The sequence below is a fragment of the Chlamydotis macqueenii genome, chromosome 2, assembly GCF_036417535.1.
Source record: "Chlamydotis macqueenii isolate bChlMac1 chromosome 2, bChlMac1.mat, whole genome shotgun sequence".
Classification (NCBI taxonomy): Eukaryota; Metazoa; Chordata; class Aves; order Otidiformes; family Otididae; genus Chlamydotis; species Chlamydotis macqueenii.
In genome coordinates this window covers 26,412,888-26,437,892 of record NC_141557.1, presented here as the reverse complement: position 1 = coordinate 26,437,892, position 25,005 = coordinate 26,412,888, and the positions used below count along the sequence as shown (strand labels likewise).

Here is a 25,005-nt window from a genome sequence, read left to right as displayed (position 1 = left end):
TGTATAAAATGCCATTGACCACATTTTTCCAGTTTCATGCACAATTTTATATATATATATTTCAGTCTCTGTAGGCAAATACTACCTGATCTTTATTCACTGAAGATTTTAAAATGTTCTTTGCTGAAGCTGAACTTCATTTCTGTCTGAGAGGATAAGTGTAAACTTACCAGGAAATGGAAGGTTCAAAGAAGGTTCCTTGGCAGGTTGGAGTCTTTTTTTAGTGCTGGCTTTGCAAGGAGATGAGGAAAGAACAACAACTAGCACTCTCTGTTCTTTGTTTTTCTTTCTGGTGTTGTGTACTGGAAAAAAAAGTCTATAAATTTCAGAATATGGAGTCATAGAAGGGCGCACATGTTTCTGCCTCCTTCCTGATGATGTTTTCATACTGCCTAAAAGTGCACTTAGTCAACAGGGGAGGGTGCTTTCACAAGGATGATCCCAAGCCAAATGCCAATCATCCAGCCAGTAGGAGAAAGAAATTCTATTTGTCTTCGTATTTAAGTTGCTGATTCTTATCCCAACTTCCCTGAACTCTCTCAACCAATAGAACTGTCACTTACTCGGGGTTTTGGGTTCTTGCCTCAGTCAAAGGGTATCTGTTTCTGGGAAGTTAGCATATGTGCCCACATCCTCTAAGTAAAGCAGTAAATTAGAGTAGTTTTCTAAGGAATAAATTAGAGCAAAGCATTCAGTGTTGGAATAGCTTGAGCAGCATCTGACTACATCTTTCATCAAAGACTGATAGGTGTTAATCAAAATGCAGGTAACATCTCCATAAAAAGGCCATCAGCAAGATTATGACACAAAGATTCTACATTTCTGCACACAACTCTGATTTGGAGGTCTCTGTTCAAACGTGTGCACGTGTGGTTTCCTACACTGAAAAATGAGATCTCCTGTCTTACTGGTTTTTCCTACCTTTCATAAAAGGCCCTGGTAAGAAGTTTGTCTCCATCTTTCTTACAAGCCCCCTTTAGGTACTGTAAGGCTGCTATAAGGTCTCCCTAGAGCCTTGTCTTCTCCAGGCTGAACAACCCCAACTTTCTCAGCCTTTCTTCATAGGAGAGGTGCTCCAGCCTTCTGGCCATCTTTGTGGCCTGCCTCTGCACTCACTCCAACAGGTCCATGTCCTTCTTATGTTGAAGGCTCCAGAGCTGGATGCAGTACTCTAGGTGAGGTCTCATGAGAACAGAGTAGAGGGGCAGAATCACCTCCCTTGTCCTGCTGGCCACGCTCCTTTTGATGCAGCCCAGGATGCGATTGGCTTTCTGGGCTGCAAGTGCACCTTGCTGGGTCATGTTGAGCTTCTCATCCACCAGCACTCCCAAGTCCTTCTCCTCAGGGCTACTTTCAATCCATACTCTGCCCAGCCTGTATTTGTGCTTGAGATTACCCTGGCCCATGTGCAGGACCTTGCACTTGGCCTGGTTGAACTTCATGAGGTTCACACTGGCCTACCTCTCCAGCCTGTCAGGGTCCCTCCGGATGGCATTCCTTCCCTCCAGTGTGTTGACTGCACCACACAGGTTGGTGTTCTTGGCAAACTTGCCTTGGATGCACTCTGTCCCACTGTCCATGTCGCTGACAAAGATGTTAAACAGTGCCAGTCCCAATAGTGACCCCTGAGGACTGCCACTTGTCACTGGTCTCCACTTGGACATTGAGTTGTTGACTGGAACTCTTTGAGTGCAACCATGCAGCCAATTCCTGGCCTTTTTTTCCTACAGTTCTTTTACACCACATACCCACTACAGCTTCTTAGTTGAGTCTCTGGTCTGGTGTGTGATGTTACGGTGCAGGAGATGGACTAGGGTGTCGTCCTGTATCAGCAGCAGGGTGGGAGGCTCCCTACTTAAAGGACTTAACTGAAAGGTATGCTCTGCAGTAGCAGTTGAACATTATCATCTATCCTTTGTTAGGTGACTTTCCTGACACATCCATCCATTGCGTGACCTGATACATAGGTCTGATTTTAGGATAGAAGAAAAGAGGTCTGAAAATTAGTATTACTGAAGAAACAGCAGGCTGTTTGTTATTATTGTCATCCTTCTGTGCCTTGGAAATATGACCTATTTCCACTCTTCCCTGAATCCTCGGCTACTAAAACCTCTTGGTCACGTATTTTATTATTGTAGGTCTTTATCATGTTTGACAACTACTGTTTGATGGAACATCACTGATTTAACAGATCTTTGGCAGAATAAACCTTTAAGTGAGGCACCGAGTGTGAAAAGCTGTTAGGAAAAACACGGTATATAAAAATACTGTGTCTGACTGATTCCTGCTCTCAGCCCATTGTGCAGTCTGAATCTGACTAGAGAAATCTTCACGTGTTTAGGGGAAGAAATTTTTGAATAATTTCACATTTCCATTAAAATAGTTTTTGTCACTGACATCAAGTCAGCCTTCCTCCTTCCTGTCACTTCACCTGTCTAACGTTACTTGCCATTGTGTGTCAGTCTAACTGGAAACTACTTTGTAAAGATCATGAATTAGTCCCGTGTTGATGCTGTTCAAAAGGAAGAAAAACATGGCAACAACAAACTTTCTACAATTGCTGTTACTCTGTTCACGTACCCAAATCAGTTACTCGGTCTGCATCTTTTATTTCAAGGCTGACTGATGTGAAGCAGTGGGTTCAGTCTTTTCTGCATTATGAACATTGTACTACAAGAGTTTTGGGCTTCTCTTTTCTTCTCACAGTAAAGAAAAATGATAGTGGTTGGAAAACTCTTGCAATTTGCTTTTGGTGTTCCATTACATGTAAATGGTAGATTCAGTATCTCAGTTATGAGAATGCCCCAAACAAGAATACTTAATTCTCAAGTGTGTAAACATTCAATCCAAATGCTATATAATTAAAATAGCACTTAATAGTTCCGTATTCTGTGTGCCATTGACAAGTTAAGTACAGTAAATCAGCTTTTCTCTTTTTCTTGTGGATAGGTGGGGAGGGAAGGAGAGTAAGAGGGCACTGAACTTCTGAAAATCGTGTAAGGAGCTTAGCAAAGCTGCACAAAAGGAGTGTCGAATACACTGTTTAGTGTTTTTAGAAAGTTTTGTGCAAAGTACGTGTCTACAATTCTTTTGTGGCTTTGAAAGCCTGGGGATACTTTGTGTTGTGTGTGACCCACAGTTTGAGTAAACAAAGGGGTATTTAATGAAAACTAATGTGAGGTCTCCTGGCTTTTCTGTTCCCTGTTTGAAGGCTTCCTTGGCTGGCATAGGTTGTGAAAGCTGTGAGGAGTATCCATTGATTGATCACCCAGCATTTTCATGAGGCAAAGCATTAATCAACTGGTCAGAAAGAAGTTTTTGGAATTTTACTACATTTTTGACAGTTGGTGACTAAAAGGAAACTATCTTGTCAGCTGATACCAGTAGCATACTACGGGACGGCAGATGTACTGCACTGAATTTGTCCGGTGATGTCAGGGTGCTGACATTAACACAAGAGCCCAAGGAATGCAATGGAAGAACTCCTCGTTAACGAGACAGTGAAAGAATAGTGCTAGAATTTCTCTAGTGTCTTAAGCTCTGCTCTGTGTTTGGTTAAACTGGCGTTTTTAGATTTTAGTTTACCTGCAGTGCCCCCCGAGAAAATGGAAATCCTTTTCTTGGCAAATAAAAACTATTTAATTCTGTTTTCCTCCCTGCTAAACATGCCTGCCTGAAAGTATTCAGGCTTTTAAAAATAAATTCTGTCTTTAAATGAGAATGCTTAGTTTGACATCATCATCATTTCCACTGCAACCAAATGATCTCATAAAAATATTCTGAGGGCTGTGCAGCAGAAGTAAATTTAATGTTTTAATGAAAGTTATTACTTTATGCAAATATATGTCATAAAATAGGCTCACAGATAAGAAGCTAGAAATCATTCAACCTAAATTCAGAGTAGTTTCTAATTAAAATGCTGGAAATGTTTCCGTGGTTTCTTAAGGAGATGAGAAGTTTTTAATTATTGTTGTCAGGTATCTTACAACTTTTGCAAATGATGGAGAGTTATCATGAACTCTTTAACAGTTTTGACTGAGTTGCGACAAGTCACTGGCAGATAAACCTTTAGTATTACAGTCACTGCCTTACATAAACGATTTAGGTCCTCATTGGATTATTTGATATTCCCATATGAAACTGCAAATTATTTCCATGTACTCTCTTTGATAGCTTGAAATTTCTGTTCAGGTCCTTAACAAGAGTGAAGGTCACACACCCACAGTGGCTTGTGGCAGCTGTGTAATCTACTAATATTTAAGCACTAAGCATTTGTTGTTAATACTGAAGATAAGAATTGTAAAAGAAAACGTTAAACTGCCTTTGCTTTGTCTTTGCCTTGTCTTCAGGGAGGTGATCTAATGATATAAAACAGAAATCCATATGATGGGAGTTGGACAAATGGTGATACCATTGCTTGCAGGCAAAATAGAGCATGTTTGCAAACTCATATTTTGCCATACATATTTTGAGATGACAGGTAGAAATCTTTAAGGAAGAGAGAGATATTTTGTTATTTGAAAGTCCAGATTTTCTATAGTCAGAGGTTGACCAGCATGTTTACCTGGGACAGGTGGGTAGTTACTGTGACTCAGCTGTCACAGAGCATGGGCATGCTCTCCGTAACCCAGTACTCCACTGCGCTAAGTGATGTACAGACAAAAAAGAAAAGAAAAAAAGAATCTATTTTTTTTTTTCTTACAGTTTCAAGTAGCGCACTGTTGTTATTTGCCCAAGTATGTGTGAGAATGCTGCTGTTATTTTTGTTAGCTATGAGGAAGGGTTCCTGACTGCAGGACTTAAGATTTTCTTTGAGCTTCATCATTTAAAGCCTTTAATAAGTTTGCCTTGTATGTGTGATACTGTTTCCATTGTGCAGTTGTCTTTTGTTCTTTTTAAGGTTGTAGAATTGGATCCATGCACACATAGGGATTCATGCCCACTCCCACACCCTGCCCAGTTCTCTGAGCTGCTGAGATGTAGCATTTTGAATAGAGTTGAATAGATGGATTTGATTATAAATAGGATCTTGAAAAGTGAACTTCTGTGTTCAAAGAAGAAAACACAACACCGAAACAAAATACATTTACCTGTCACTTATTCCTACATAATTCCTGTCACACAATTATTAGTCAAGACATGTAATGTAAAGGAACTTTTCTCCAGTGCATTTCTTTTACTTGCTCATTCACAAGCATGAAGTCACAAATAACAACAGTTACTCTAGCAACAACTTGAGATGGACCTTTCCGTAAGTTTGTAGGCACTGATGGCACACCCATATAATTTTTTTTTCCCTTGCCACAGAACTAGTAGTTACCTAAGAGCAGATCACTCTGTTACTATACCCCTGTATGGCACTGCTCCAAGTTTGCTTTCTTCAAAGGGCAGCAGGTTTTTGTTTATTGCTGCAGATGATCTTGTTCTCTCACTGGAGCCTTGTGTCACAGTATAACTTCCATTGCATTGATATCTGGGAGAGACAATCACAGAGAAACCTTTTGTAAAACTGTTCAGGGTGTCTATTCCTGCCATTGTTTTCTGTCTTGGTTCTGTAATTTATGAAGGTGTCTGATCAAGCATAGGACACTTCTTTTTAGGTCGCTGTGTGCACTGCATAGTGTCAGGTGCAGTGCAGGACTCTCAAGAGGTTCCCTGATGGTGCAGCATCATATCTGTTGTTCTGAATCTTTTAGGCTGTAAAAGCTGCTTTGTGCCATGCCAGGGGCAGAGTGAACATTTGGGTGTTGGGGCCTGAAGCTAGAAGCAGGGTGAAACCAGGAGTGATTGTCTCCACTGAACTTTGAGCTGTTGGGAACTTCAAGCACCACAGACATGGAGACCTTGGAGAGGTTCATTAGTAGTTTGTATGTTGGATTCAGTGATGGCTCTCCCAGAGCTCACTGGTACTCTGCATAGCTGTGAGATGATGCTTCTTGAAGGTGCCACCTTGTGAGAGCCGTGGTGTTAAATGGCCTTCTGTCTTAATTGTGGCTTACCCATTGCTTAATCCTGGTCCAAATACATGTTTTATGCTGATAACATTGGGTGCCAGATAAAATTCATGCTGCCCTAATAGTCTGCTACTTCTCCCTGACAATTTTTGAACGATAACAGGTATCTAATCTTCTGCTTCCTCCAAGAACTCCTTTTGATCTTGCTGTTACACTGGAGAATTTTTCTATCCTTTGCTTCTTTGGGTAAGATGACTATTTTCCTGCCAGATGTAAGCCTGAAGTTTAGCTCTAGAGGATGAATTGCTAGCACTGGGGTGGCTGCTTTTGGAAGATGAACGTTAAGACAGTTTATATCTTCAGCTTACAGTCGATGTTGTACAGTGGCATTGTTGTAACAGAACAAGCCCTGGAATAATGGAAAGGGGAGATCTATAAACTGGGCTCAGGTGGCCACCGGATATGTTTTAGCAGGATGACATTAATAATGCTTAGGTATGCCTCCATTTCTGAAATGTGTAAGGAAGCAAAACAGAGAGCAAAGTAAGAGTGTTGGCATCGATCATCCCAACCATCTATGGTGAGCAGGAGGGGCTGTTCTTGAAAAATACCCATGAGTTGATGGAAATGTCATTTGACCATTCTCATTAGTAGCTCATTTGGAAATAAACTTTTTTTTTTATCAAAGAAGCCCTAATATATCTTATCTAGAATTATTGCATTTCTTCAAGTGAGAGGTGAACTGTAGTTTGCTGAGATACATTGGGATATGTTAATATTACATAATGGCCATAGCGAAGTAGCTTACTCTTGTGTCTTTGGATCACAGTCCTAAAGATCATCTGAGTAAAAACATGTTGTAGAGGAGCTATGAGACAATAGGGAACATCATTACTTTGAGGAGGAAGATGGACTGATGCAATCAGAGTACTGTAGCACTTTGTGACAGATAGGTGGAGAAAGTAATTGGAGAGCTGAGCTTTTTCTGATAGCAACATGAAAAGTGAAAGAGAAATTTATATTTTTCACAAGGAGTTAGTTTTCAGATTGAGTTTCTTACTGTACTGTAGTGCATCGTATTTTGTTGTAGGAGTGACAGCATTTGCATCCTTGTCCTAGTCCAGGGACTGACTAGAAACTAATAGTCCAGTTTTTTCTGAACTGCATCTTCTGATACATGCTGAAAGTTTGCAGTAGATAGTATTGGTCACAGTATGATGCTTTTTCATTTTATTTGCTGAGCAATAACAATGCCGAGCTATTTTGACCTTAGTATCAGGCTAGTTCTATGGTCCTTCTGTTTTCCATATTTTTAAGTAGGAAAATTCTATAAGTGCACAGTCTAAGTGTCTTTTTACATAGCATTAATTAACTATTCTTGGAAATTATTGTAGCAGTTTTCCTTAAGATATATACTACTCCCACCTTTGTTTTTATATATACTTGGAAGCACTGGACAAACTGGACAAGCATTTTCCTGTGGGTATGTAATTGATAACTGTGTGTTGGTCCCCAGTTTCTGTGCAAAAATACTATGGTTTATTGGGAATCTCCTTGTGCGAGAACCGTCTTATGAACAAGCCAGCTGTGTTTGCTTTGGGCCTTTGGAAGTAGAATCAAAGCTAGCAGGTAATTGCCCAATAAAGTAAGTCTGTTAGCTTTGATGCACTTGGGGGAAGTGAGGCTTCCACTTACCATGGTGCAGAAGCTGGATTGGGAATTGCCTGGAAATTTATAATTGTGACAGAGTGAAGATGGATGCAAATAGTTTTGCTTGATATTTGCTACCTCTGTTAGCTAGCAGATTTCTTTCTGCTTCACTATAGTGTGGGGTAGACTCAGCACAACTGTCCAGTTTCAGTAGTGTTTATTCTGTAGCTCTACGTATTGAATCAGCCTGTAGGATCCAAGAAGACTTTGTTATTGGTGTTAATAACATTTCTTTGTCTTAGCTTAGCTAGGTGTTATTAGACAAAGGAATGCAGTAACTGCTACTTAGTGTAGGGTTACACTTTTGCAAAATGTAATTGTAATGTTCGACTCTGAGGATGAGAACTGGTTATAGAAAATAAATGTTTTTGTTTCGAGGCTGACTCTGTTCTGACAGATCAGACTGAATGTAATAGAAGTACCTGCTTAGTAGTTATCAGCCTCTCTTCCAGTGCTTCTTACCCTAAGCCTTTGGGTAGGTATGCCTAATGCCATCTTGATTATATTTTCCTAGAAGAAATACTTAGCTTACTGTTAGGGAGGTCTGGCAAGAAGGTCTTTTTGGTCTGCATTCTGTGACAGCTCTCCTTCCAGTTGTCTGGTTCCCTGCTTGGTAAGCTGGTCCACATCTTGCTTGGAGGCTTCCCCGTGATGGTGAGTTCTGTGCAGATTACCTTCCATTTCAGATCACAGTTGAGTTCTTTTACTTGGAGTCTGTTGTGCCAAAGGAACAACTGTGCTTTTGCTGAGGTGAGAATACGCTGAAGCATGTTGGGCTAACAAAAAATGGTTGTTGGGGCAGCTGAAAACAGGAGTCAGTGCCCTGGAAAAATGTTGATGCAGAACATTTGTAACTTATGATGCTGTGTGTGAGGGAGACTGACCGAGACAAGCTGCTAGCTTAGGAGAATGGTGTGTATGTTTGTGGTAGTATTAGCGTAAATATGGAAGAAGGTGATTCTCATCAATGTAAGCAAGTTAGCTGTATTAAAATACAAACTGGAGTGTTGTTTTAGCATAATACTTACACAATATTAATAGATTTCCGGTCTGGATTCAAACTTGTAACTGCACTTTAACTGCTTTCTGATACTGCAGTCACTCATTTCAACAAGAATGTAAGGTCAAACCTTGGCTTGATTTCCTTTGGAGTCACACGTTTGGGGTGTATATGTGTACTTTTAGCCAGAAGGAAACACTATGATGATCTAATCTGACCTCTTACATAAACTAGGCCACATGTGTTTGAGTCTTACAGGTGGATTCAATAACTTGTGATGAAACTGAAGAATACCTCCAGAAGACATGAGGTTTCAATCTTGATTTGAGGTCTTTTAGTGGTGCCCAATACATTGCGTTCTTTAGTCATGTTCAAGAATGGAAGAAATTTTAAAAAATAATCTTAATTTCAACTTGAAGCTACTAGAGTTTGTGATCGCTTGTTAGGCCTTTCATCAAACATCTTCTCTCTAATGTGCCCGTAGATGGTGTTCTCTAGAATTAAACAGACTGAGCTCACCAGTGCTTGGCAGCGAGGCAGCCCTGCCACAGGATGAGGAGAAAGGATGCCTTCCAGCATCTTACCTGCTTGATGTCAAGAGTTTTTAAAGATTAATGAGGTAGAGGAGGACATCTTTACCTCCATCAACTTCCTCTTTCACACTTGAGCTGTACTGAGGTTAAACCGTGAGCAAGAAACAGTATTAGAGATGTTTATCTCTTTATCTTTGGTTAGGACTGCTGTTGTCCCAATAAACTTTCTGGAATGTTGTAGCAATACCCAAATGTTCCTGGACCCCCATCACCTTTCTACTCTGTCCAAATGGTGCCTACTAAAGTGATCTTTACCATAAAGGTGAGAAGGTCAGACATTTTATATTTGCCATTACGCTAATGCTGTATTGGCATTAATTCTGTTTTTTCTTCTGACCTTTTTCCTTCTTGCCCATCAGTGTTGTTGTTGTTCTTTACTGGGTGGGGCACACTCAGTACTTTATTGTCCTTTTGTGTCTTTTGGTATCACATACTGTCTGCCAACTTGTTCCTTCTGCCTTGTGCATGACAAATGTATTAATAGAATTGCTTAGAAATTTAATACAGTTTTCTTTGATTCTGTTTTCTTGCGCTGTTGTACAGTTACTTTTTCCTGGGAAGAGTCTGTTTGCATTTGTTTTAAGTAGGAGTTAGATCAAAAATGCATGTCAGTGTAAATCGAGTGTAAGTCAACAAGGACAAAAGAGAAAATGGGCTGAAATTAAGATAGAGGTGCAAGGGAGTCTGCAGATACGAACACTTCCAGTGTGTGAATCAACCCATGTGTTCCTGTCCCTCACTTAGAAAGCTTTCCCTTTCTCTGTGCACACTCTGTCTCTGTTTGCTGGGCATCATTGCTAATGGGAGGGATTTGGCATTTTAAAATTAAATTCTTAGATTGCCCAAGATGTACAGTGCTGGCTGGTTCTTCATATACAGTATAATGCACATATAAATATAGTTATGTTGGCTAAAACTTTCAAGTATCTACTTCAGGAATGAAAATCCCTGCTGACATTTTCTGTGTGTTATCCCGGTATTTTCTGTAGCATGTCCTCACTTAGTTATAATTCTACACTTCAGTTTCTGTACTCCATGTTGTGTCTTGTTTTTTTAAAAAATAAATGGTGTTTGTTGGAGAGCTTTCTTCACTGAACCTTACTTAATAAAAATCACTGGGATTTTTAAGTGTTAGTGTCTGTTACAAAGCATGTCTTTGTAAAGAACAGTAACAAACATTATTTCCTTCAGATCTGCTTTAGCAAATGCCTCCTCACACAATTAGAGAGATGTCATGCTTACCAGCTTGTAGATGGTTTTATCTTAGGCTGTTTTTTGTTCTTTATGGAGAGAACATAAAGCAAAATGAAGAAATCTTTCCGGTAACAAAACACATCATCTAAGCCCGATTATATAAAAGACAGTAAACATCACCTGAGTTGACTGAAGTCAAAGCGGCTTGGGGTCACTTTTTGTCAGACATGCTACCTGTTGGTTTGCAGTCTTGGCATCAGGTTACTTAGCCCACCTTCAACTGCTAACATAACTGGGAACAATTTTCAAAATGGTATTGAAAGTTATATTTTGACCTTTTCCAAAAGGGGAATCTGCTAGTAACGCCTGTCATCAGGATCAGTTCTTGTGTCTGTATGTGCAGCTTCAGATTTGCCCACAGCTGGGATGGATGGAAGGCTGAATTAAATACTTCTTCTCTTAGGACTGATATGGGTGCATTGGTGTTGGCTCTCCTGAAGCTGAACATGGTGTAATAGAGGCTCTTTTCCTTGCTTGAGATCAAATAGACCTTTCAAAATGGAGATTGGTGGGTGATACATGAATAAACCTATTAGGTGGTGCTAACCATCCCTTTCCTCTCCTGTTTCCTGGGAAATGGAAGAGTGTGGAAGAAGACTGTGGGACGTAGAGGGAAGCCGTGATCTGCAGCTTCTCCTTGGGCTGCCGTTCTACCGTGCTGCTGTACGTTCATGGACCTGGCCAGCTTCAGCCTTTCTTTCACTATGTTATTTGAAAGAAACTTGCTGTAAAAAAACCCCCTCAAATTCCCCCATAATCAAAAGGGGGCTGAAAAATGGCAGCTGGTCTGTGAGCACATTTTATCTCCCAAGTTTCCCAAGATGGTTAATGTCAGTGAAACCAAAGGAGGATCAGTGGAAGTTCAGCCATCGGCATGTACCCTTTTCCTTTGTTCTTTTCATCCCTGGTTTCTTTAGGCTTAAATTTCTGGGACAGTATTTAGTGTGATTAAGTGTGATACTGATTATATTTTTAATGGATACAGATGTTTGAAGTGTCTTTTGTTTGCCTGTATAGTGGCAAGATTATGCTTTGCAGCAGTATAGAAATGTTGGAGTTTTTTTCCTTCCACAACGTTCCTAATTGCTCTAGAGTACCAGATTTTTACAAATGGGGTTAAAGTAAATCTCTGCTTACTCCACAGTGATTACATTTAGGACAGCTTGTACTTCAGAAAATACACATTTTTAGATTCCCAGCTTCAAAATTACACTTTGATTTTTTGCAACTGCCTCCACATGGATTTCTGTGCAAACACAGAATTGGGACTCCAGCTGTGGACTCTGTCAGTTGAGTCCTAGCATAACTTCAGGTGTGGTTTTTCCCTTTTAAAAAACTTATAAAATTTTCTAAGAAACCTTATTCATACGCTTTTCTTAAAATACTCTCGGGTTTTTTGGTGGTTTTTTTTTTCCCTTTGTTTTTTTTTTAGTTCTTAAATGCCCCATTTAGGGTGAGGAAAAACTAAAGATTTTTCATTAAATGTACATGCGAGGATATAATGCTATTGTGCAGACTTACACAGACTCCTACCATTTTCTGCAGTAGTCTGGTGTGCTACTAGAAATGCACTTGCGGTTACATTCACCTTTACAGTCTGCCATTGCTTCAGAGAGTCAAGAAAGTAGGTAGTCATGTTTTATTAATGAAGTTTGTAATGTTTAATTCTTAGGTGGAGGTAAGATTTTACATCTTACGCTTTGGCTGTTTATTCATCATTACAGAGATTTTTCACAAGTTTTTTGAAAATCCAGGTTTATTTGCAAAGTAATTTTTTTGGATTAGAAATAGGTTGATGTGCTGAATTGACCTATCAGATGATGGTTGTTATGTTGGCATGCAAGATTTTATCAAAGTTTCCTGAAGAAAGACTGGGAAATACTAGCAGGCGCAGATGCAGTGGATGAATCCATTTACTGCCAAAAGCAGCAAATGGATGGCACAGTATGTCAGAAGGAAAATACTGGTGGACTTACTCTGTAGTGGATGTAGAATATTTTTTAATTCAGTATTTTGGGGGGAAAAATCCCATCTTATTACTTTGAGTTTGTGGTGATAAATATAACTTAGGTTTTAGTTAGAGCTGGCTGGTTGTCTAATCTGCAGAAACAAAACAATCTAGATCATAAAATCATAGAATCATAGAATGGTTAGAGTTGGAAGGGACCTTCAAAGGTCATGTAGTCCAGCCCCCCTGCAAGGAGCAGGGACATCCCCCACTAGATGAGGTTGCTCAGAGCCTCATCCAGCCTGGCTTTGAACGTTTCCAGGGATGGGGCATCCACCACCTCTCTGGGCAACCTGTTCCAGTGTTCTACAACTCGCATTGTAAAAAATTTTTTCCTAATATCCAATCTAAATCTACCTCCCTGTATTTTAAAACCATTACCCCTCATCCTATCACAACAGGCCCTTCTGAACAACCTCTCCCCATCTTTCTTGTAGGCCCCCTTGAGGTACTGGAAGACCGCTGTCAGGTCTCCCTGGAGCCTTCTCTTCTCCAGGCTGAACAGCCCCAACTCTCTCAGCCTGTCCTCATAGGAAAGGTGCTCCAGCCCTCTGATCATCTTCATGGCCCTCCTCTGGACCTTTTCCAACTGGTCCATGTCCTTCTTATGTTGGGGGCTCCAGAACTGGACACAGTACTCCAGGTGGGGTCTCACCAGGGCAGAGTAGAGGGGGAGAATCACTTCCCTTGACCTGCTGGCCATGCTCCTGTTGATGCAGCCCAGGATGTCGTTGGCCGCCTGGGCCGCAAGGACACATTGCCGGCTCATGTTGAGCTTCTCGTCCACCAGCACTCCCAAGTGCTTCTCCTCAGGGCTGCTTTTGATCCATTCTCCACCCAGCACAGATACTGTGCTTTGTGAATTTACTTCACCAAAAAATCTACACTGTAAGTTTAAATAGTTGTAAATGTTGGAAGTAGGAGGTAGGAGTACCAATAAACCAAATAATTACATTGGAATCCAGTCTTTTAGAGAGTTACTTTCTTGGACAAGTTTGTAAGTCTGAGTGTTTTATTCTTACCGTCTGTCAGTTGGGGGCTGCATATGGTACTCTGCAATCCTTAGATGAAAGATGCTGGAAGTATAAAAATCTATATGGTAACACTGGTGTAATGCGGAATCCCAGCAGAGAGGTATGTTGAAAAGGTTTGATACTTGAATATCTTTATGACTTGTTAATGTGTGCTTGTTTAAGAATTGCAGGGTTGCATAAGGGAAGCAGTTACAACAAAAATGATTAATAACTTAGTGTAAATGTGAAATGAGTAAAATAAGCATGGCCAGCTAAAGAGTACCTAATTTATCAAAGGTGAACATTTATTTTCATCACTTGTTCTGTTGTTTGAATTCTTCCTTTTAAATGATGCTTTGACATCTTTTGTATAAATTATGCATATTAATGTAATTGTATTTACTTGTAGGTGGCTCTAACCAAGAGAGCTGATCCAGCTGAGTTGAAAACAATATTTTTGAAGGTATGTATAAAATAAATATTTTACTCTTTCAGCTTAAATTTTTCATATCTTTTGCTCCTTTATTGCAGCATACAACTCTTGATAGTTTTTCCAACCATTAATCATTCACTGTATTATTACCATGTTAGACTTAAATACCATTATCAGAATTGAACAATGCTCACCAAGAAGTCAGATACATTCCTGAGTGATTATTGTATTGACTCAGAAGAAGTATTACTATCTTAGAAAAAAAACTGCATTGTTCGGAGAATGGGGTGGGAGTTTCAGTATTGTTCCTACATGTGTTAAAATGTTCATGTAGACACCTTGCTGTTAGACCATTTGGTAAACTTTCTTCTCCCATCCTTGCATCCTTCCTTCTTCTGGGTTATCTCTTCTCTAATTTGTTGACTGTTGGGAAGATCACTTTGTGAAATGGTGGCCATATTTCTTAACTAAAATCCCTTCTGTGTTTGCCTGCTGTAGAAATATGCAAGCAATTAAATTACTCATGTACTTACATACTTGAGAGAAGCGTGCTTTAGTGTTTTGCTGGAATATGGCTTTCTTTGACCGGTTTCCTAAATTTAAATAATTACTCCTAACCGTCCTAAGATTTATTAGTACAGTATCTGTATTAGTTTGGTAGTCTGGTATGAAAAACGATTACAGAAATCAGTGGATCTGGAGAATATATGTGAGGTAGATGCCGCAGTGCTGCAGGGATCTATTGTATCTGAATTTTTTATGAAGGGATTGAGTGCCTAAGAGAGCTCATACCTTTCCATGTTCCTCCCTCCACTTTGCCTTGCTCCAGTGTCATGCCCCGTTCTCTGTGCACTTCTTAGCATGTTTTCCATTGTCCCTTGTGAGCTATTATTAACAAATGTGTAGGTGTCACTATGTATATTGCCAGCATTTATAATTTTATCATATACTGCCAGTATTTATAGCTCTGAAGACAATTTTTCAGTTGAGAAAGCCAGGATTTAACTTATTAAGTCCTGGATCTTGTATCTGTCAGGAGAGCAAAAAGACTCTGGAAAAATTTTCAGAGGCAAATGCTTGAAGAGGAGGAGCAAGGCAGCAGAAAAGGCAGATAAGAAGTAGACCGCTAACCCAAGAAGATGGTAGCGTTGAGGAAGGGAATAAACATGGTAGAGAGGATACTGATTGAGGCAGTGCTCAGTGTGGTGGTGGGGTTGGTTGGTCTGAGAATGGTGTGAAAACTGTGTCCTACCTGCCTGTGGGTATTCACCTCTCTTGCATTTCTGAAGATTGTAGCTCCCTCAGCTTTCAGTTTTGGTGAATTGAATGGGTCATGGTTGAGCGCACTGAATGCCACCTCCAGCTCCTTTTTCATCCTTTTCTGCTTCCCATTCCACTGAAAAGAAGGAGTTTCAGTGAGTGGATTAATGAAATACGAGCTAAACATTTTGTTCAATGTAATACAGAAATCGCTGTGCTGCTCAGTTGAGAAGTAAAAAGGATGAGTTGAGTGCGGTATATCATTTTGTGCTCTACAGATAAACGATGGTTAGCATGTTAATTAAGCTGCTTTAGATGATTGTAGGTGCTGAGGCCAAGACAGTTGCTTCTGCAGACTGTGGGGTCTTCACTTGTAAAGTAACTTGTCAGCCATTCTTTCTACTTTGATTAAGAATTTAAAAATACGATTACCAGATAGAAATGGTACCCACTGTATAGAAATAAATATGAGGCTCTCAGTTTAAATACAGTTGATTACAATCAATTTTTATAATTTTTATAATTTTTAATACATCAAATAATAAATAATAAAATGTTTTCAAATCTTATTTAAAATGGGATTGAACTGGTTAATACTTTACTATCTAAAATGTATGGAAATAAGTTACCAAAAAGCCATTAAGTAATACTGTATAATATCAAATTCTCTGTGGGTATAATTGCCAAAGTGGGGAAAAATACAATTTGTAAAGAACCATTTTTTAATGTCTCTCCTCCAAAACCAATGGAATTGATGTTTTTCTCTTTTTGTTATGATAATTTCCAAGAGTAACTCTACTTTTTCCAAGTCTTCTACCGTAACCCCCTAAGAGATTAGATTTTAGTCAAAGTGATCAAGCTGACATTTTCCAAGGTCATTTTCTATACGTAGTATAGAGTACGTGATTGGATTTCAAATACACTTGAGTAAATCACAATGACAAGAACCAGGGGGACACTGAAACCTTGTGCTGTTTTCTGTTATTGAGTGCCCTAGCAGGGGGTTAGCCTGGAAATAAAAAATGAAGTATAGAGGCATAGGCTGTCTGACTTATTTGATTTGTTTCTCAGTAGCAGCTGTGTTAAAAGTTTCTGAGGCTGGGATTCTGAAAGATTCTGTCTCCCTGCAAACGATTAAATTGAAATCAATTGGTCTGCTAGTTCTTATAAAAGTATACAATTGAAAATTCCTTGCAGTGTAACAACTAGAAAGCTTGCGTTACAAACAGTGTCTATTGAAACATGAATCCTTAAATGCTAACCAACGTATAGATGCCAAAGCAAGTTATGTTTTGTTTGGGCTTGCTTCTGTGAAGCCTTGTTCCTTGAAGATATTGCTGTACCTGAAGACTGTGTTTATATAGCACTGGAAGAAAATAATCTACTTACTGTTACACTTTGGCATCCCTCTGAGAGTTGTATGCCTGCAGCAGGTATAACAGTACTCTGCAGGTACCAGTGTGGCTCTGTGAAACAGAAACTGGCAGTTTCCTTCCCTTAGCAGAGCCATAGTAATGTAAAACAAAACATGTGTCTTTGAAGTACAGTACAAAATAGCAATAGGCATCTAACTCAGTACTTTAGTGTGGATAATGCTCTGTGGGGAGCTGCAATAATGGTTTATCATCCTACCTTACTTTAAAAAGTAAAATAACTAACAGTTGCTCTCCTATTCTCACTGCACTTTTGTTATCCCCAGACAAACTTGTTTCCCTTAAAGCTAATGCATGATTCTGCAAATGTTGCCTGGGATTTCTTTTCTTCTTAATTATTGTCCTTATCCTTCTTTTCTTAAGAAAACAATTTTTAGGATTGATTTCAAGATTACCCTTCTACAGAAAATGAGGGCTTTAAACTTTGAGGGATTACTGAGGAATCAAGTTAAGGGTAGTAACAAAGGCAATTTTATTTATTTATGATCTTCAAAATATTTTAATATTCCTTTTTCTTGATACGTAACATGTTACTAGAGCCTTTCCTTGGGAGCAAATATGCTTGGGTCTGTTGAGAGCTGTTTTCTGGAGTAGTATGCCAGTAGCTATGGTATAAAGCAGGAGTGGTGTATGTCGGCGGTGTTTGGTAAGGTGTCAGACCCCCTGTTCTGTGTTCTGAAGTGTGCTGAACAGCCCAAGTTCTTCTTTTCTGTTACATTTTTCTGCAAATGCTGTTTTCTGGCCTCCTTTCAGCAGTTCAACCAAGGAGGAGGATCTGTAGGTCCTGCTTTACTTAGGGACTGGCTGTGGCTGAAGGTGGTGCGGTGGTGGCGTTCCTCCAAAACAGCACCCCCAGGTGGACACTCCTATGGGACTCCGCGAGCACTGCAGTCTCATTTCGCAGGTGTAAACCTGCCTTCTCATCCCGAAGCAGAGTGGCTACACAAAGGAGTCATTTCAGAGAAATGAAATGTGCTGGAGTATCCCTTTGCTGTTATAGTTTCAGTGGGCCTGAGGTGCCACATACATGTTTGTGAACATGCGTGTGCTTCTTGTTCTATTCATTCGGTACTGGAGCATTAACTCTTTCTAGACTACCATGGAGAAATTGCTGACATGACAAACAAAAAAATAATGTATCTGCCACTCTTCTGTCTGGGAAGCCAAGCCTTCAGCTGCTTGAGTGCTCCCCACTTACTCTTTTCTGTTTGAGTGTAGGCTGCAGGTTCTTCAGAGCAGAACTGTCATCTGCTGTAACGTAAGCTGGCTCCTGACTGGAAGCTATGGGTGGTGGTAATAAATGCCTGGAGAACAATATATTTGAGAAACTAAATGTTGCATTCATTTAACAGTATGCAAGTGTGGAGAAGAATGGCGAATTCTTCATGTCTCCTAATGACTTTGTCACCCGGTACCTGAAGATAATTGGAGATGGTTTGCCTAATCCAAGCACTGTACAGCTCCTTGCAGGTGTGGTGGATCAGACAAAAGATGGGTAAGTGGGTTTTTTGTGGATTTTTTTTTCCTTTTTCTGTTGTTCATTTAAAAAATGCAAAACCATTCTTCCAAAACAATCTGATCCCTTAAGGGCGGTGGGGTTTTGGTTTGTTTTGGTTTGGTTTTTGCTTTTTTTTTTTTTTTGCTTGCAGATACATAAAGGAATATAGTATCTTTTAAGTGGAAAGAGTAGAAACAGTGGTTTTGGCTGCATGTACCATTTAGCTGAGCAAACAATTTTCTGTCTACTATGTATTTTTAATTCATTTAACTTTTCATGTTTGTTGGCTGGCTCCCAGAACTCCTGCTTTTCTTACCTTCCATGAGTCTTTCTGTCTCTGTTTACTTTATGTATCTGTCACAAACACATTCAAATAGAAATCCAAAGTAATTTTAGATGGTGTAGGAAGAGATTGCAGAAAAAAAAATGCCTGTTTTGTTTTGCCGTAGCACTGTTAAAGGTTTTTGCCACTGTTTTTTTCCCTTAAGAGGGAGGAGGACCAACTGAAGTATTTAGGGAGCCACTTTGCCATCTTGGGAAGACAGTAGTGAAGTTGGTTGCACATGGTTTGTATTTGAAAGGCTGACTTTGCCAATAGGCGAGATTAGCTACCCCTCCATCTTCCTCCCTGATTCTTTAATGAAATCCTAGCTTTTGCTTTTGGTACTTGCCCAGGCAAGTTGTCTCTTCGCCCATATGAATGCATTTTTTGAACCCTGCCTTTAAAGTATCTTTAGAGAAACTTTAGAATAATTAGCTATGGACTTAAAGTCTGTAGTTGTGGCATTTTTAGAAACACGAAGACTTCAGGCATGACTCATACCAGTGGTTACTGGGAGTAAAATGTGAGATAAATAAAGCATGACTAGAGAATGCAAGCTTCCTAGGGAAGAGATGCAGGCATAACTGAGAACTTTTGCAGTAGTTTCTGTGCTCTCTTTTCTGCTTAGCCAGCCTCGTGTATCTGGCAGCCAGGCACCTTAAACCTTGCAGAGGAGTTAATGTGATGATTGTTACCCCTGGTAAAAGGATTCTGTAAAAGGTTGCATAGGTTACATTGGTAGCATTGGCGTGATGGCAGCAAGAAAGTGGTCGCTTCAGATAGCGTTTGACTGAAAACATTAAACATTTCTCCAGTTTCTTCCCTTGGTTTGATGCCTGTAAAAACATAATTTTCCAAATTGCACGGCTTCAGATCCGTTTGTAGTAAGAAGACTGAGAGTGAAATCCATACCTTGTGATTTGGATCTCCCTCACAAGCAGAAGCTGGTGTCAGGAAGAGCAAAATGTAAAACTGTAGCCTGTGTGAACTCGTTGACAAGTTGGGATTTCATAAGTTGGCGTGATCTTGCAGGAGTTTTGCGGTGTAGTGTTGAGGCTTCTAATTGCTGCTTTCTGCCATGGGTAAGGACTGTTTTTCTGTGTCCAGGCTGTGCAGTGACGGGGGACTGCGTGCTCCTAACATGTCTCTTCTCGTATTCAGGCCATCTTTTTGTTCAGCTGCTGTACTAACATATGAAAGACTGGAGGAAGTTCAGAAATTTATTAGCATTCATCTCTAACTTGACAGTGTAACATTTTTTACCATGTGGCCAGGTATTTGTGCCTTGTTCTAGTGGTGTATAAAGTAATTTGCAGAGTGATTGTATGAAGGAAGGGCCACTTGCTTTTTAGTTCCTGGAATGAAATCTCGTAGTTATGGCAATAGGACCTACTTGTTTTCTCCTGTTGAATTTTTTCCAACTTGGCGGTCCAGAGCACTTAGTTTTAACATGAAGTGAACACAAAATCGCTTTTATTAGTGTTCGTTTTTAACAGGCTGGTCGGTGTTTAGAGACTTAACATGTGTTAAGGTCATGAGAGTCTGTTTAATAGTTTAGCTTTATTTCTAATATAAAATAGAAGCTAGCTTGCAAGAGCAATGACAAGTTAATTTTGTTATCGTGTTAGTGGCTTAAAGTAGTGGGGTTCTGAAAACACTGCTAGGTTATTTCTAGAAGCATTTATCCGCTATCTCAGATCCTTGTTTTGCTCTGAGGAAGCATCTGTTCTTCATGACTGGTGAGCATGACCACACTTCACCAAAAGGATCTGAGCCCAGAATCTCCAATGTTGTTTCTAGCACTTTTAAAAATGCTTTTTAATTCCTTCTGATTTTGATGAGAAGTTAGATATAGGTACAAAGTGTAATCAGTGAGAAATACTAAAATAAGTAAGTGACACAGGTGAAAGGCAGACAGCATAAGAGCTTCAGACTCATAAGCAGATCAAATAGATGGGCAGAGAGTTGCTTACCTAAGAACTGAAAAAATCCTTAATATGAAGTGTAAAGAACAGTAGCTTTTATGTACAGTCTCACTGTGGTTGCTGTGGACAAAATCTCCTTTGTATTTCTAGCACAATTCCTGCATTGCCAGGAATTGAGGATGGTATCTACAGGAGCTGCTCATGGTATTACAAAGGTACGAGACCTCTTAAGGCAGACTCTGGAGTTCAGTGAATATCTGTTGCCATGGGAGCAAGTTTTGTCTCCCATCTTAAGTCAAGGCATAAGGACATTTGGAGGGAGGCTTTTCTTCTGTCTTCTTACTGAGGCATCTTTTTGAGGTTTTCTTTAAAAAAAGGAAATGCTTTTCTTCCTGATGGCCAGATAAGCCTTTCGAAGTGGTGAGTCAGTAATAACACAGATTTTTAAAAAGTGTTATATTGTGTGGCTGTAGGTTGTATGAAACAACCTTAAGTGTCTCATTCCTAATTTTAGCTGAAAAAATGCTTCATTTGGCTTCAGCTGGATCAGAAACTCCCCCAAAATACAGCGACTTTATCAAGGCTTATCAGTAACAGACCAGACATTTTTGATCCTGCCTGCTGTAACATATTTTTTTTCAATCTTTTGTTGTACTCTTAAACATGTCTAACAAAATATTGTATTTTCTGCACATCTCTGTTTGGACTGTAGTAGCTAACACTTTGCTGAGAAATACTGTATGCTTTATTTTTAGAAAGGACGAACTATTCAAAAATAATGCTTGGAAATGCAGCATTTTCCACTATTATTGGATATAAATTTATCCTCTAATGCACCAATTTATACTATGCTTAGTTTACCTAGGTTGCAGCGTAAAATAATAGATGTGGCTTCAATTTGTGTCCCATTATGTTATCATGTTTAAATTGCTGATACAGTAAAAACATATGCATTGATTTCTGAAGAAACCTCTTCATCATTGCATTTGTATGTATTATTACAGTGGGTAATGGCTTTTTATCTTTGCATGGCTACATGTGGACTTGCTCTGGTGGGAATGCATCGTGTCTATGTGGTGCCCAGATACCATGGGTGTGAGCACTAAAAGGAGAAGCATGGAAGAAAGGAGAGAGTAGTAAATAGTGGACTTGTAGCACTGTACTCGGTTGTTGCGTTTGGACTGTAACTCTTGTGTCTGGGTGTTTTTAAAATATGAAGATTTCAACCTTCCTGAATAAATTGTGCAACGTTGGCACTGTTAAGGAGGATGTGAAGGAAGACTTTGACCAGTTGGGTAGGATATCTTCAAGACTGAAGTAAAATTTTGTAAACATTTTAGCTTCCTGTCCTTGCACTGTTAAAATCACTAAGCTTTTCTCTGCTTTTGTACATAAAAGAGCACTTGTTCAGGTGGATAAAATAACTCTTAAGTAGTATATTGAAGACCATGTTAATATGTGCTGTTTAATGACACCTAATGATATTCAGTGAAGGGTTATGCTAAACCCAAAAGGGTGATGCTAAACCGGAGAGAAAATGTGTTACCCAGGCAACTACCCTTGTGCAGCATAGAGAAGTGAGCATATGGCTATGTAGTACGCATTATTTCAGCATCTTTAAGCATTAAGAATCACACGTGTAATTGACTGTGAAAAATTACTGCTCAGTTACTGTATTGTATGGTCATAATAGAAGTAAATGAATACGTCATTGTTAGAATAGATCTGTTGGGAATCACTAGCAGGCTAGTCTACTTAGGGAGCAAAAATACAATAAGAAGAAAATAGCTGGTTTAATTAACATGTAAAAATTGGGTTAATTTGAATTCAGCTGGCACAGCAGATATTAATGTCTCTTCTTTAATAGTCTGGCTAGAACCACACAATTTGTACACTTTTAAGCTTCCTAGTACTATGAATAATTGTTTTAAAAAATGAATATGGAGTTATTTTAAGCATCTATCTCTGACTTACTAGAGAGGTTTATTACTTGCAAGTACTGACAAAGAATGCCTCTACCGGTATAAAATCTTGTAGCAGTGTTAATACGTGGAATTTTAAACAGATCCAGGCCTAGAATATGCTCTTAGTGTGGTGCTGGGATTCTGCTGGGATAGGTGCTGTATTTCTTTTCTGTGGTTTCATCACTATTAATGTTGGGATTTGTTGGCAAGGACATAGGCTGGTGGTTGTTTCACACAAAAAACTGCTTTATCGAAATGATATTGGCAGATATTTTACATTTTTAATGTAAACAATCCTATTCTGGAGTCTTGTCACTTGCTGTCTATTTTTTTATTTCTGTATGTGGGCTTTATAATCTTGGGGACAGAAGAATTCAGTGCTTTGTATCTGTTTGCTGTTGTGGAAGTTGTCAGGTATGTAACCAATAATAATAGAGGATGATGAGCTTTTATAATCTGCAAGTGACATAGTAACTATAAATATGCATAAATGCAAAACTAACTAGATTGTGATATATTGGTTTAAAAATGAAAGGAAATGTTGCATTTTTAAAAATTTCTTTTGGCATAGGAGAGATGGAAGTTTTCTTCCATTTGAAGACTGGGTATGTGTGTCTAATAGTGGGGAGTACTGAGAACTCGCAAGGAGTTTAAAATAAACGACCATGGCCTGCCCACGAGCTGATGTGTGCATATGTAGCAAGTCATTGGCTTCTTTGCCAGTAAAGCTTAAGGCATGCTTATGTGTGTACTGGCATCGTTGTTTGTGACTTTAATATTAAGAATATCTGAGGAGGTTTCTTTTTATTTATTTCTCACATTACATAATAACCTATGGTGGCAAATTCCCAGAGCTAATTATTTGTTAGACTACTTCTGACTCTACATATGCTTTCTTTTATTTAGTGCTTATATAATGAGGGAGCTAAAGCAGAACAACTTTTTGGCTTTCTCTGTGCTGTGCTTTTTTAAAATGTCCTCTTTTGTTCATCCTCTTGTGTTTTCATGTTCTTCATGGAAATCAGCTTCTGTTACCCTGCGGATGTTTGGCTGCTGACGTGCAGCAGGCACACTTCTGTGTGACTTGAAATTAATCCCTTTAGGACAGGTTGACTAGAAATTGATACATAGTCATGGGTTGTCATAACTTGATGGAATGAATGTCTTCTCCAACCTGTTCAAACACTTTGTTCTTCGCTGTTACTGCATATCGAATGGATGTTTTCATTGAACTGGCTGCAGTGTCACTTTGAGTAAAGTCCTAAGGACACAGTTAGTTTCTGATAAAAAATAAAGAATAATTTTTTTTTTCATGTTTCTTGACATTTATTACGCTGAATTTTGTCCTTCTCAGAAATAAGCAGTAACTTCTCCCCAGCTACTGCCATGTGAACCCATTAAAGCTACGCATTTGCTACACTGGCATAAATCAGACTCGAGAGACAGCAGTCTTAAACCTCCCAGACTGCCAGCAGGCCCTGCAGCCACGCATTTGAAGACAATTTCAAATTGTACAACCTAGACATTAAAGAAGTAGCAGAGCAGAAGAATGATTGGCCTTCACTTCTTTAAGAATAGGAGTTTGATCTCTATTTGAACTCTTGGGTAGTGATGCAGAGAAATTAGAACTGTTCAAGGTCTTTGTTGTATCAAATCTAATGCTGGAAACAATGCCAAGCTGTCTAATTTCTGCTTATTAACCAACTTAAGGAAGGGCACCTCTGCTTTTATCTCTGCTCTGCTACTGCACTCGCTTATTGGGAGCCTGGCTGTAATGATGAATTTTAATAAACTGCTCTCGGGCTGAGGAAGAACGTGCAGACTACTGCTTGAAATTTGTGACTCAACATGCAGGACTGGAGGGCTGCGATGGGTGACCAATAAGCTGCTAGCAAACAGATAGCACATTCCGATCGGTTCCTTCTGAAGTTGGTAGTGGCAGTGTGTAGGTCTTGAATGGATTTGCTTTACAAAAGCCTTAAGCTCTGAGTCTCGAGGGAAGTTACTCATATCTTTATTGGCTCTCTATCTTGCCAGCGGAGGCAGGTAGGCTCCCCCAGAGGGCAGTTCAGTTAGGCATTAAAGCTGGGGGGAGCAGTCACGCTGAGCGCTTTGCTTGTTCTATGTTCTGTTGTGACTTGTGGAGAGGAGTAGTTCCTTGTTCAGCAGAGCAATTTCCACTTAGCACCATAAAGGCCTCCTGACAGCGTTGGTGATAGGACATTTTAGGATAAATTTGAATCCCTATTTATAACATTTTGTACACATTTTGGATGTGATCTTATTGCTTTGCTGTAATCTATATTGTATTATATTTCATTATTCTGCAAGCAAGCGGTTTCATAGTTCTCCTTTTTCCTTCATCCCTTAGGTTGATATCCTTTCAAGAGTTTGTGGCATTTGAATCAGTCCTGTGTGCTCCAGATGCATTGTTCATAGTAGCCTTTCAGCTGTTTGACAAGACTGGCAAAGGAGAAGTTACTTTTGGTAAGACTGGTCTTAAATACACACTCTTAATTTAAATATCCCTACTTATGCTAAACTCCATTTCACCTTCTGTTACTGTAGGAAACAGTGATTGGTAGTGGAACTACACTAGTGCCAAGCAACTTTCTGCCTGAGTGTTTTTAATCATTTA

At 39.4% G+C, this 25,005-nt stretch overlaps 1 protein-coding gene across 3 annotated transcripts in view; it reads left to right on the top strand.

Annotated features, from left to right (window-relative positions):
• The window catches only part of SLC25A13 (solute carrier family 25 member 13), a 101,072-nt gene that overhangs the window by 9,918 nt on the left and 66,149 nt on the right, over nt 1-25,005 (top strand). For all 3 annotated transcript variants that reach the window (XM_086742362.1, XM_086742361.1, XM_086742364.1), the window contains exons 2-4: nt 13,942-13,995; nt 18,011-18,153; nt 24,739-24,854. In XM_086742362.1, coding sequence (XP_086598488.1) covers nt 13,942-13,995; nt 18,011-18,153; nt 24,739-24,854 — 313 coding nt within the window. The remainder of the gene's footprint in view (nt 1-13,941; nt 13,996-18,010; nt 18,154-24,738; nt 24,855-25,005) is intronic.